The 13,961-nt window shown below is 33.4% G+C and overlaps 1 protein-coding gene and 1 long non-coding RNA gene across 2 annotated transcripts in view; both read left to right on the top strand.

Annotated features, from left to right (window-relative positions):
• Positions 1–13,766, top strand: part of LOC109163202 — a 22,074-nt gene extending 8,308 nt beyond the window's left edge. The window contains exon 3 of the long non-coding RNA XR_002051217.1: positions 13,755–13,766. This is a non-coding gene — a long non-coding RNA (uncharacterized LOC109163202). The remainder of the gene's footprint in view (positions 1–13,754) is intronic.
• Positions 1,122–6,102, top strand: LOC109163200 (probable auxin efflux carrier component 1c). Its single transcript, XM_019311959.1, has 6 exons — positions 1,122–2,538; positions 2,981–3,233; positions 3,356–3,441; positions 4,792–4,949; positions 5,512–5,588; positions 5,780–6,102. The coding sequence occupies exons 1-6, from the start codon at positions 1,386–1,388 to the stop codon at positions 5,844–5,846; spliced, it is 1,794 nt and encodes a 597-aa protein (XP_019167504.1). The 5' UTR covers positions 1,122–1,385; the 3' UTR covers positions 5,847–6,102.
• Positions 13,767–13,961: the final 195 nt, after the last annotated feature.

Raw genomic sequence — 13,961 nt, 5'->3', positions numbered from 1 at the left:
GACATGTCAGAGCCGTATGATGAGTTGAGATCAAACTGATGGAAATCAATAAAGAAGAGAAAATACGCTGTGGCAATTTCGTAACTTCATGCAATATATATATTTCGGCGGTGCATTACGTGCTAGTGTGTGGTGCACTTATGAGTGTGATGTGGTGCATTTTTGAATGATACGTGGTGTACTTAATCTGTAATATACTCAGTATTGCACCATTCCTAGCAATGCAATACGTGCTAATGTGTGGTGCATTTATAAGTGCTATGTGGTGCATTTTCGAGTGATATGTGGTGCACTTGATCTGTAATACACTTAGTATTGCACCATTCAATGGGGGTGTCAAACCCGTCGAAGGGTTCAATAGACTCATTGGTCTAAGGGGTGTCAATTGTCAAATCCATTGACGATTTCAATAGATCCGTCAACGGGTTTAATAGACTCGTTGGTCTAATGGTACTACTTAGCGGGTCTATTGAACCCACACCATTTTTCCCTATTCGGTGGTGCACCACATAGCACTCATAAATGCACTACAAATCAACACTTGTACCACCGAAATATACATTGTGCACAAAATTACAAAAATATTACCGCATTTTTTTTTCAATTTTGGTTGATTTTTAGTCACTTGATGGTTCACCACAGAGCACTCATAAACGCACCACTCAACAACATTTAATGAACCATTGAAATATACATGGTCAAAAAAATTACAAAATTACCACCATTTTTTTCTTCTTTTGATTTGATTTCTATCTGCCTGATCTAATCTCATTCTAAGGTTCTGATATGTCTGCACCACCACACAGGAGACCATGACCGCATTTGAACACACATACACACACACACACAAAAACATTATGAGCAATCTAAAGTGGTTATCTCTTTATAGTCTTTTTAACAGCTAAGATTGCAATACTGGTTTATCTAGTGTACACTTTTAAATTGTAATCCTTTTAACAACTAATAGTCACAAAGTTGTGTTTACCTGATATACATTATTGGATAGTGGATATGGATTTCCCAATTTCCACTGTCATTAAAAAATAAAATAAAATAAAAACTTATCCCAAGCCCCCACTCCCTAAACCCTTAAATTGCTTTGGAGAGTGCAAGTGCATGCTTGCTTCCAATTCTCAAAGTTTGTATTCTATTTCCACACTGCCAAAAAAATATTTGCTCTTTCTGCATACTTCCCCAAAGCCCCAGAAACCAAAACACTACACATGCCCCTCCACCACCTTCAAGGCTTTTCATATATTTATAATCATCATCTCAGCACCCTCTTCTTCCTTCCTCTCCCCTCAATTTAAACTTCCATTCCTTGCCTCTCTCCCTTCCTTCCTTGCATGTTTTCTTGATCTGGGCATTTAAGAAAACCAACAAAGATGATAACTTTATTAGATTTCTACCATGTCATGACTGCAATGGTTCCACTGTATGTGGCCATGATACTAGCCTATGGGTCAGTGAAATGGTGGAAGATTTTCACCCCAGACCAGTGCTCTGGGATCAACCGTTTTGTGGCTCTCTTTGCTGTCCCTTTACTCTCATTCCATTTCATAGCAGAGAATGATCCATACACCATGAACCTGAGGTTCATTGCAGCAGACACACTGCAGAAGCTCATTGTTCTTGGGGTTCTTGCTGTGTGGGCTAATTTCTCCAAAAGGGGGAGCCTGGAGTGGTCTATAACTCTGTTCTCACTCTCAACTCTGCCCAACACTCTAGTGATGGGCATCCCTTTGCTGAAGGGGATGTATGGGGATTTCTCTGGGAGCCTAATGGTTCAGATTGTTGTGCTGCAGTGCATCATCTGGTACACCTTGATGCTGTTCATGTTTGAGTTCAGAGGAGCAAGAATGCTGATCTCTGAGCAGTTCCCAGACACTGCTGCCTCCATTGTCTCAATCCATGTGGATTCAGATGTGATGTCACTGGATGGGAGGCAGGCTTTGGAGACTGAGGCTGAGGTGAAAGAGGATGGGAAGCTCCATGTGACTGTCAGAAGGTCTAATGCCTCAAGGTCTGACATTTACTCAAGGAGGTCTCATGGAGGCATTTCGTCGAACACCCCGAGGCCGTCAAACCTCACAAATGCTGAGATTTACTCCCTGCAGTCCTCAAGAAACCCAACCCCTAGGGGCTCCAGCTTCAACCACACTGACTTCTACTCAATGGTGGGAGGAGCTGCTGCTAGGAGCTCCAACTTTGGGGCTAATGATGTGTTTGGCCCAACTCCCAGACCTTCAAATTATGAGGAGGAGAATGGGAAATCAAGATTCCAGTACCATGGTGGTGGCCAAGGAAACCACTACCCAGCTCCAAACCCAGGCATGTTTTCTCCTTCCAACAAAGCAAACAAGAAGCCCAATGGCAATGGGCAGCTCAAGGGGGGAGAAGAGGGTGGCAAAGATCTCCACATGTTTGTTTGGAGCTCAAGTGCCTCTCCTGTTTCAGATGTTTTTGGAGGAGGCCATGATTATGGTGCCCTAGACCAGCCTTCCAAGGAAGTCAGACTCCCTATTTCTCCTACCAAAGGTACACTCTTGCATTGCTTCTTGCTCTCACAATGCAAAAAATTTTGATTTTTTGCTTTGTTTTGACTGTACTCAACACGCAGCCTCACGTGTGCGAACTGGTAAACCCATGACCTTTGACACATAGCTAGTTCTAATATCAAATCGAAACATGTGTACCATCTTGTGTACGAGCTAGTGAACCCATAACCTTGGACATGAGATTGGTTCTGATATCAAATTGAAGCATGTGTAGTTGTGTACCATCTCGTGTGTGAGCTGGTGAACCCATGACCTTTGATATGAGGTTATTTGTTCTGATATCAAATTGAAGCATATATACCATCTTGTGTGCGAGCTGATTATGATATCAAATTGAAGCATGTGTTTTATTTTAACTGAAAGTCTGAGTTGTTGATAGTTGGATTGCGCATTTATGTTTATATATTATGATTTAAATGCAGTTGAAGGGCAGAAGAAGAATGAAGAAGGTAATTACATGGAGAGGGCAGAATTTAGCTTTGGGAACAGAGATACTGAAATGAACAACCTGCAACAAGGGGGTGAAGGGGGTGGAGAGAACAACAAAGTGAAAGGCATGCCTCCAACAAGTGTGATGACAAGGCTCATACTTATCATGGTTTGGAGAAAACTTATCAGAAACCCAAACACTTATTCCAGTTTGCTTGGCCTCACCTGGTCCCTAGTCTCATTCAGGTATATAAATATATATATGTTCTTTCATCTTTTGCATTATATTATTAGTTTTAATTTCTTCAAAATATGTTATGTTGACTGGGAAATCTTGTGTTTGAATTGTGTTTTCATATAACTTGCAGATGGAATGTGCAGATGCCTGCTATAATTGCAAAGTCCATATCTATTCTGTCAGATGCAGGACTTGGCATGGCCATGTTCAGTCTTGGTAATTCCTCCTTTTTTACCATATTTTAAAACCTAATTCTACTTCTGTTTCTAACATTTATCGCTATGCCAAAAACTATAACGAATAACCAAAACACAACTTTATTTCTTTATACCATCACATTTTTTAAAACCAGAATGCTAGACTTAACTTTTTAGGTCTCCACCTAACCACCAACTTGACCCTTCACCAACCTCGGTCCTTACCCTTTCCTTTTACTTAAATTCTACTTTCTTAAAGGTAAAAAAAGAAAGTAAAAACCCAAGACAGCATGCCTGCAAGGGCAGTAGAAATTTTCATTAGTTATATAATGATTCTGTACTTTATTGTTTAGTAAAAAAATTGTGTCTATAGATATGTGGAGTGGGGCACACATTCTGTTCCTCTCACAGCATAGAATAATGACTAATCTCAGCTTTACACAAATAAATAATAAATTAATATGACACAAGTAAGTAGTCTTGCATTAATCAAGAAAGCATGCAAAAAGATAAAGTGTGCTGCTCATCATAACATGTCTCCCTCTTGTGCTGTGATTTTCCAATATCTCTTTACCTCTGACAACATATATATATATATATATATATATATATGTGTGTGTGTATATGTGAAACTCTATAATAGTGATAGACATTGATACCTTTTGTACTAAAATAATTATGTAGTATATTTTTAGAATTATACCGAATATTATAAAATTTTGCCTCAAAATATCTTATATAATTCTTACAAACTCAATACAAGAGTATGGTATGTACCAATTAGTACCATAACCTTATATATATATATATATATATATATATATATATATATATATATATATATATATATATATATATATATGGGTATTTGGTAAATAGTTGTTGGCTGATAACTGTTAGCTGATTGTGTTAGTGAGTTTAATTAGTTGATAGTATTGACTGGTTGTAAAAAGATGTTTGGTAAATTAGTTGTTAGCTACTAGCTGATAGTTGATTATATGCAAATGACTTTTTCAAAAAGCTAATCGAAAAAGCTGCTTTGAGCGACTTTTTGAATTTTAGCCTTTTGGAGCAATAAGCTGTTACAAAAAGTTAATTAATCAAATATTTATATTGGTTGTTTAATCAAGTTGAACAACTAATAATGGTCAAAATTGGTTGATGGACTAACTATTTTACTAAACAGGTCATAATGATTTTGTAATAAGAACCTCTTCTTTTATGAGAACTTGCAAAGTTATAAATGAATGTACAAAATCTTCTACACAAATGCGCATATACAATTCACCTCGAATAGTTTCTGTGTATCCGTGTAATAAATTGTGTGTATTCATGTTGGTTCTCATTTTAGGGTATTTGTGATTGACAGGTCTGTTCATGGCATTGCAACCAAGGATCATTGCATGTGGGAATTCTGTTGCATCTTTTGCTATGGCCGTGAGATTCCTTACAGGACCAGCTGTCATGGCTGCTGCCTCCATTGCTGTCGGCCTCCGAGGTGTCCTCTTACACGTCGCCATTGTACAGGTACCTTACTTGAATTGCTACCTATATATCCCCTCCCTATATATACTACCTTTTTAAATTCTCCACTTCAACTTAATTACTCGTTCAATTTTACTCTCTAATGTATAAATTTATCTAAAGATTTTGGCCCTATTTAGTAAAATAGTTAGTCTATAGGTCAGTTTTGGCTGTTTGGTTAAATTAATTAGCTTTTTGTACTCTAAAATGCTAAAATTCAAAAAATTACTAAACGCAATTTTTTCAATTAACTTTTTTGAGAAAAGAAATTATACCAAACAGCTATTAGTTAACCGCCAATTTACCAAACACCTTTCTACAATCAACTAATGTTACCAACTAGTTATATCTTCTAATTAACTCGATCAGTTAACCGCTAACAGCTATCAAGATCATTTACCAGACAGGGTTGAATGTGAGAGTAAAAGTTGAAAATAGAGAATATGAAGATGTATTTCCCTATCTCTGTATCTATATATATGTATCTGCCTGCCACTATTCCCGACAACCTCAACTTCTAACCTACGTTTGTTTGTGTGTGTACGAATATATAACCATGTAACAGGCAGCTCTACCCCAAGGAATTGTCCCCTTTGTCTTCGCTAAGGAATACGGCGTGCACCCTGACATTCTCAGCACTGCGTGCGTACCCCCCTCTCTCTCTCTCTCACTTTTTCTTTTCTCCTTTTTTCTTTTTATTGAGTAATCGCGATATAAGAAATACAACTTTACAAAACACATAATACAGTATGTATTATTAATGCGTGCTTTAATTTCTTTTATATGACACGTAATTTATGATTTGATATATATGGATGTAACGCGGTTTGCAGGGTGATATTCGGGATGCTGATTGCGTTACCGATAACGTTGGTGTACTACATTTTGATGGGACTATGAAACATGGAAAATTGATAAGAAAGTAATATGCAAAAACGAATTGAAGCTAGCTAGCTAGGAGGGCTACTCTCAAGTCTCAAGGATATGATGATTCAATTCCTCTCTCGATCGATCTAGTCTTAGTATAGTTGTAAAATCATATATGTTTCTCCCCATTTGTTTGATCAACCCAAAAACAAAACCAAAAAAAAAATTTGGTAGTTTATTTATGGGATATCCTATGCTTTTCAAGTATTTCATTCTCACTGTTTTTCTATGAATTCCATATGCTTAGCTTACACAAATTAATTAACTATATTATAAAACGGGTCCTTTTCTTTAATACAATATTAATAAATTAACTAACTTTGTTATAACATGTATGAAATTAAGTACATAATATATAAGTTGCCCGCATGGGTTTAATTCAATGATTCAGTATGCAGTATTTGAGAGAATAGACCAAGGTTTGAACTTCGGCATTAGTGTGGGGATAATTATGCTTAAAGTGGCAGATCCCTTGTGCGCATGGGCATTTGACTTTGTCTGCTGAGCCATTAAGTCACTGTGATTTACATCATCCCAAATGCTCTGTCGGACTCTTGGGGTTGGATTAGGGATTCAACTTTTTGGGAAAAACTAATATATAAGTTATTAAATTTAATAATGTTAATGATTTAAAAGGTAAAAAAAAAAAATTGTAAAATTGGAAGAAATTTTTAAATGTACAAGTTGTTACAAGTTTTCGGCAAATACTGTTTTGGCATGTCATTTCATATATAAAGTGATTTATTTTTCTTTAATAACATATATTTTGACAAATATAGGCCATGTTTGGTAAAATAGCTGTTAGCTGATAGTTGTTTGCTGTTAGCTGATTGTGTTAATTAGAAGGTATGAATAGTTGATAATATTAGCTGATTGTAGAAAAGTGTTTGGTAAATTAGCTGTTAACTGATAGCTGTTTGGTATAATTTCTTTTCTCAAAAAGCTAATTGAAAAAGTTGCTTGGAGTAGCTTTTTGAATTTTAGCCTTTTAGAGTTGTAAAAAGCTAATTAACCAAATATTTATATTGATATTTTAACTAAATCAAACAATTAATAGTGATCAAATAAGTCAAAATTGGCCTATAAACCAATTTTTTACCAAACAGGGCCATAATATATTACGGAGTATAATTTTGTTAATAATAAAATAAAGCATGGAATCTCAACCATGACTACCTGCCTACCTCCTCAGTCCTCACCAAGGCGGTAGAGGGAATAACTTCTAATAAAAGTATTTATATTTTTGGAATGAAGAAAATGCATAACTACTATCGTAAAATGTTGTAACAGGTAAATTTCATTTATGTATAATAGTTCATAAATCGTATAAAAGAAATAAGTCACATTAAAAAAATTAAATTGGACGAATTTAATTTAAAAAATGCTGATAATAATTAAACACATGACTTTCAAGTAAGATATCTTATTATATTTTTGAAATTTAATATTGGTTCAAACATCGGCAGCGACATTGTGAATTTATATTCAAAGTGAACAGATTTCTTGTATGCACCGATATTTGGTCATGTCTGCTGAGCCATTGAGTCACCTTGATTTACATACATCCTTCCAAATGTTCTGTCAGGCTGGAGTATGGAGGGCTTGGGGTTGGTGAAGATATCTTATTATATATATCATAGCACGTGTATACCATATTTTAGTATTATCACTTCACAAAGTATGTCAGCACGTGTATACCAATTGTTTAATAATAATAATAATATTAAAAAAATAAAATAGCACGCATTTATATGCATGACATGAATACCGACAAGGAAGAACAAAACTAAGGAATTTTCAAAAGATGATCACAAGTTTGGTTTGACAAGTAAGATTTATAGTATGGGCAGCTTCAAAGATTATATTGAATTTGATTTAGCTTAATTAATCCTCATTGCAATTTGCAAGTCACTGTCTAAGACGCTAATACTGACCTTTGTGGGATAATTAGCATCGCTTTAACTAAACAATGTCGTCTTAGTAGCCAACATTATCCTCTTCTTTTTGAACAAAGGTGCTAGGAAACCAATTAACTTTATATATATTAAACATTTAAACACAATTAACGCTTTTGTATATAGATAGCTACACTTTCATTATTCAACTTTGAGAAGTTCATAATTTTGCAGAGAATTATAATTAATCTTATATAGCGTAAATTATAAGATTACGGTTTGGTATAGTTAAAATCATACAAATGTTACACAATTACTACAATGCGTACTGCTTATATTTATATACACATAATAGGAAAAAATGGCCAATATGTCATTATGAAAATGTAATTAGGTCATTGCACTTTAAAAACAAAAAGTGCACCTAAAATGTAATTAGGGTTCTGATGAGTAAAACCAACTGGCGGTCATAAGCAAATGGTCACCAATCGCCTTCTTCAATGAAAAAGAGGTGACCAGTTGTTTTCGCCTTCTTCCCCAAAGGAGGCTACCGGTCGGTTGGTCGCCTTTTTCAATGAAGGGGTCGGGGTAACTAGTAGGTCACCTTAAAAAAAAAAAAAAAAAAAAAAAAAAAAAAGTAAAATGTGATTTATGCTTCAACTAAAATTAAGATGTAAGTCTTTACAAATGTTTGTGTAGTGTGTATACATATTAAAACTCTTGTTTAATTGGTAGTATTGATTTGGTTAAATGATTGTTCTGACGAAACATCAAGTTCAGTTAGAATCAAAGTAGTCTTGCTTTTTTTTTTTTTTTTTTTTTTTTTTTTTTTTTTTTTAGTTCCTTATTTTCAAAATACTTCAATTGGTACGCATAAGAAATATATAGGCGGTATAAAAATTGTCATGTAAAATACTAGGTAAGATTTTTGACTGATTTTATCTAGAAGTAACTAGCTACAAATGTTAACGGCACATATTTATAGAGTTAGATATTTCAATTTCACACTTTTTTATTTGAGATGGTCAAATTGCACAAATTACAAATGTTTAATGAATTGTTTAACACTTTTTCCTATTCTTAATAAATTTTTATTTTCACCATTATAAATTTATTTTTTTTAATTAAGATAAAATACATCTTTCAATCTCCAAAATTCCTTTAATTTCTCAATATATGTTACAAGGCAATGAATTTTCTATTGATCTCTCATTTAGTTGAAATTAATTAGAAGAAAACATATTATTGTGATGTTAACATGGCTATTTCAATGGGTAACATTATGATGATCTTTTGGAATTTTCTGGGCTTCCAAGGTATGAGAAAATTCAATTTGATTCACTTGATAGTGACTTCTGCTTGGCATAGGAGTGGAACCATGAAATTTCTTTTAAATGAGCTAAACTAATGACATAATCACTTAGTATACATACATACATGTGTGTGTATATATATATATATATATATATATATATATATATATATATATATATATATATATATATATATATATATATATATATATATATATATATATATAGAGGAGTGATCACATGTGGCCATAGACGGAGCCAGAGGGGGAGCAGGGGGGTCAGCTGCCCCCCCTCACCCCACCCCACCCCTCCCCTACCCTATATTGTATATAATATGTATATATAGTACATTATTCATATAAGTATTATAAAACAGATTATGTAAATAAAAGTTGTGATAGACAAGATGGTAGCTAATGTGTATGTGTTTCGGAATTGCTTGGGTTTCGACTCTTTGCATTGATAATGTCACAGTCTTCTTCACTTTTTTTATTAACACAATTAAATTTTGGCATGATATATATAACTTTCATTATAACTTTCTTTATATTAATAATGGAATGTGTAATTTATAATGTGTTTTATATTCGAATTGTTTTATCAAATTAATTATGTTTTATATTTTGTTATAAATATTTTTATAAAGTTTTAATATGTTTTATTTTTCGCTATATCCAACAATATTTATTGTTATACTTTTTAAGTATTTCATTTTTTTAAACTTTCTCTTTTATTTTAATTTTTTTCCCTCACTAAAAAAAATTTCTGAATCCGCCGTTGAATCCATCCTTACTTCTTTGCCCCCCCTCAACATATTTTCTGGCTCCGTCCCTGCATGTGGCCATGTTGTTAGGTGCGGTCACATATGGTCAATTATAGACCATTAGATTAGATAGATCTAATGAATCATATTAATCAAGATTTTTTCAGTATTTTCGCGCACATTCTTCTACCTAGCGAACTGTAAGGGTAAACTTGTCATAAAACACCGGAATAAGGAAAATCACATTGTTGTGCGTTTTATTACACTATTGGTGCATGTTGTCAACACTGTTGGTGTATTCTGGAACTCGACCGCTATAAATGGCCACTGTAATTACCATAACACGGGAATACACCATTGGTGTGTTTCACTGTGGTGTGTTTTATTACACTATTGGTGTATGTTGTCAACACTGTTGGTGTATTCTGGAACCCGCCCGCTATAAATGGTCACTGTAATTACCATAACAACCCCACTTACTAAAACGCGCGAAAATCCTCAGAATTACCACAGCCTTTAGATTAAACTGATTCAACGACACAGATACGACCACACAACCACACCTAATGACATGACCACATATGATCGTTTTTCTATATATATATATATATATATATATATATATATATATATATATATATGTATGTATGTATGTAGAATCGCACTCAGGTGCGAATGCTTCGCCCAGGCGCGAAATAGGAATGGATTCTGTTCGTCCACGTGTCCAGATTTAATGGATGAGAAACACTGATTTTTTTAAAAAATGCGGTGGCATTTCTGTAAATAATTGAACATCGAAGTGCAAGTAAAATGTATTACAAGTGCATGTAAAATGTATTATCGGTGCAAGTAAAAATTTACACTGAGCATCAATACTTAGTTGCACCTATAGTTATAAGTAGTTGCACCTATAGTTCTAAGTAGTTGCACCTATAGTTCTAAGTAGTTGCACAAATAGTTATAAGTAGTTGCACCTAGGTGTATGAATGTTTGCGAGTGGTTTTCAGGGGTATTACTACCCGCTGAACTCAGATCAATGAATGTTAACAAGACAAAATTACATGCACTTATAGGTGAAAGTAGGTGCACCTATAGTTATAAGTAGTTGCACCTATAGTTATAAATAGTTGCACATATAGTTATAAGCACACCCAGGTGCATGAATGTTTGCGGAAAGTGAATGCTAACAAGGCAAAATTACATGCACTTATAGGTGAAAGTAGGTGCACTTGTAAGTGATTTTACTTGCACTTCGATGTTCAATTATTTACGAAAATGCCACCGCTTTTTTTTTAAAATTATTAGATCTGGACACATGTCGCGCGCTGATTCGTTCGCATTTCTCTCCTGAGCACTTATTCGCACCTGAGTGCATCCCTATGTATGTATATATATATATATATATATATATATATATATATATATATATATATATATATATATATATATAGGGTTGAGTTCAAATGAGGACAACAATATATAGAGGACTGTGAGGACAAATAATGGGCACACAACAAATAACTATCAGGCACACAATTTAATACATAATGGCACACAAGAATACATGTAAACACCATGTTTCGAACCCAGGCTTTACTAATTAACAAATGTATGCACGCAACATACAAACTGTGGCGCACGACTACATTTGGCCATGCACACGACATACAAGCTAATGGCACACACTACATATGTCCTCACAGTCTTCTATAATATACTTGTCCTCATTTGAACGCAAGTCTATATATATATATATATATATATATATATATATATATATATATATATATATATATATACACACACACACACCAACAAATGACCACACGTTCTCGCCTAACACCTTGAATTGTTCTCACCTAAAATTGATGTCTAACCTCTCTCTATTGATTGCATGAAAACTAATTACAATATATTCACTTGAAGAGATACTGTAGATGAGTGGTATTTGAATTTTTATTTCTTTTTGTGTTTGAATATGTTGATGGCCGGGTCCAAGAGATATATTCTCATTTAATAATAATAATAATAATAATAATAATAATAATAATAATAATAATAATGTCAATCGTTCATTTATATGGGAGTCTTTTTCTGTATCACAATATCATCATCATAATTTTTGTTATACAAGATAAATGAAATACATCTATTGAAAAAAAATGATAAATTGAAATGTAAAGATATATTATCAAGAAAGTGATGATTAATTAAAGAAGGTAGGGAAGCATCTGATGGAAGTATATATATGTTGTGTGGATATAAAAAGCATATAGATTTGAATGATGTTGAAAGAAGAGAATATATTGGAGTAGGCATGCTTAAAAATAGTAGTGAGGGGGTAGGGGGTGATGGGTTGTGGCAAGCATGGCATGCAATATGGAGTTATGTCAGTGAGTAATGGTGCAATTGGGTGACCACCTAGCTTTCCACCAATTCTATATTCATATTCATGAATTGAATCACATCATATCCAACAAATTTCATTCATGGAATCGACTTGCTTACACTTTTAATTAAAACCCAATATGCCCACTATTACTTGAGATGGGTGTTTTTATATTTTGAAAATATAATGTTTCTTTTAAGATTTTTTTTAAAAAATCTATAGAATATTTCAAAAATTTATATTCTAGTAGACAATAACATTTATGCATATTTAAAGAAAAATATTTGTAAATAAATAAATAAATAAATAATATATATATATATATATATATATATATATATATATATATATATATATGAGAACGCATAACAGCTGTCCACGTGTCCATATTAATGAATCATATTTAATTTTAAAAAAATGACGCGCGCGGTAGCATTTTCGTAAATAACTCGAACTTTGGTGCATGTAAATGTGTCATAAGTGGAAGTAGTTGGTACACCTTTGCAAGTAAAAAGTGCAAATAAAATCACTTACAAGTGCACTTTCACTTATTACAAGTGCAAGTAATTTTACCTTGTTAACATTCATGCACCTAGGTGCAACTACTTATAACGTTAGGTGCACCTAGTTATAACATTAGGTGCACTTAGTAATGATGCTCTGTGTAAATTTTACTTGCATCTGTAATACATTTTACTTGCAATGAGGTGCACTATATGAAACTACTACTTGCACTTGTAATACATTTTACTTGCACTTCGATGTTCAATTATTTACAAAAATGACCGCATTTTTTAAAAAAATCATCTATTAGATCTGGACACGTGGACGGATGGCATGCGTTCTCATTTCTCTCCTGGACGGGTAGTTCGCACCTGAGCGCAACCCTATATATATATATATATATATATTATTTGAAGGAAGTAACAAGACAAGAAAAAAAATCTAAAATTGGTGGTTTTGTGGGTCAAGTTTGCAGGTGAAGTGCGATGCAAAGTGCATGGGGAAGTTTTTATATGTAGATGATGCGATGCGGTGTGGGTTGGTTGCAAGAATGCAAAATAATTGGTATTCTTCATGCATGACTAATGTATTTCAATTCCAAAATAATATAATTGTAATTATGGTGTTTTTTTTTTTTTTTAATTCTGGTCTCCTATATTTACATAACGTAATAATATACATTACTCTTAAAAGTTTTTTTTTTTTAATTTTTATTGTTAATCGTTCGATGGCTCATGTCAAAAGCCCATAAAAATTTACATATATGCATCACAAACATGTGGATATTAGTATAAGTGTAAATGTTATTATTCGCATGTATAATAATTGATCTCTACAACTTCAAAAGCACGTAGATAATGTGTTTTTTTTTTTTTTTTGAATGAGATAATGTGTTGATTATTCTCATATATAATGTCTCCTCTTTGTCCCCTTTTGGCGTATGGTGGCATGAGTGGTAGAGAATTGGAAAAGACTTTGTGAACAAAGAAAATATTAATCGAATAATTGAGTGAGAAGAATATATTTGAGAATGTGTAAAAAATCAAAAATTAAGTAGATTATAATGTCTTTTTTATTTTGCTGTTAAGTAAATAAAAAATCTCACTTAAGTCTGGCTTCTAGTGGTAGGTTGGGAGTTTGAGTCCTGTCAAAAAAATTAGGGTTTAGGTTTGAGTTAGAATCTTTATGCGAGAAGTGGATAACTTGGTATGGGTAGTGGAGTCT

The sequence above is a fragment of the Ipomoea nil genome, unplaced genomic scaffold, assembly GCF_001879475.1.
Source record: "Ipomoea nil cultivar Tokyo-kokei standard unplaced genomic scaffold, Asagao_1.1 scaffold2975, whole genome shotgun sequence".
NCBI lineage: Eukaryota > Viridiplantae > Streptophyta > Magnoliopsida > Solanales > Convolvulaceae > Ipomoea > Ipomoea nil.
Note: the sequence above shows the minus strand (reverse complement) of the source record. Positions and strands in the feature narration are given on the sequence as shown.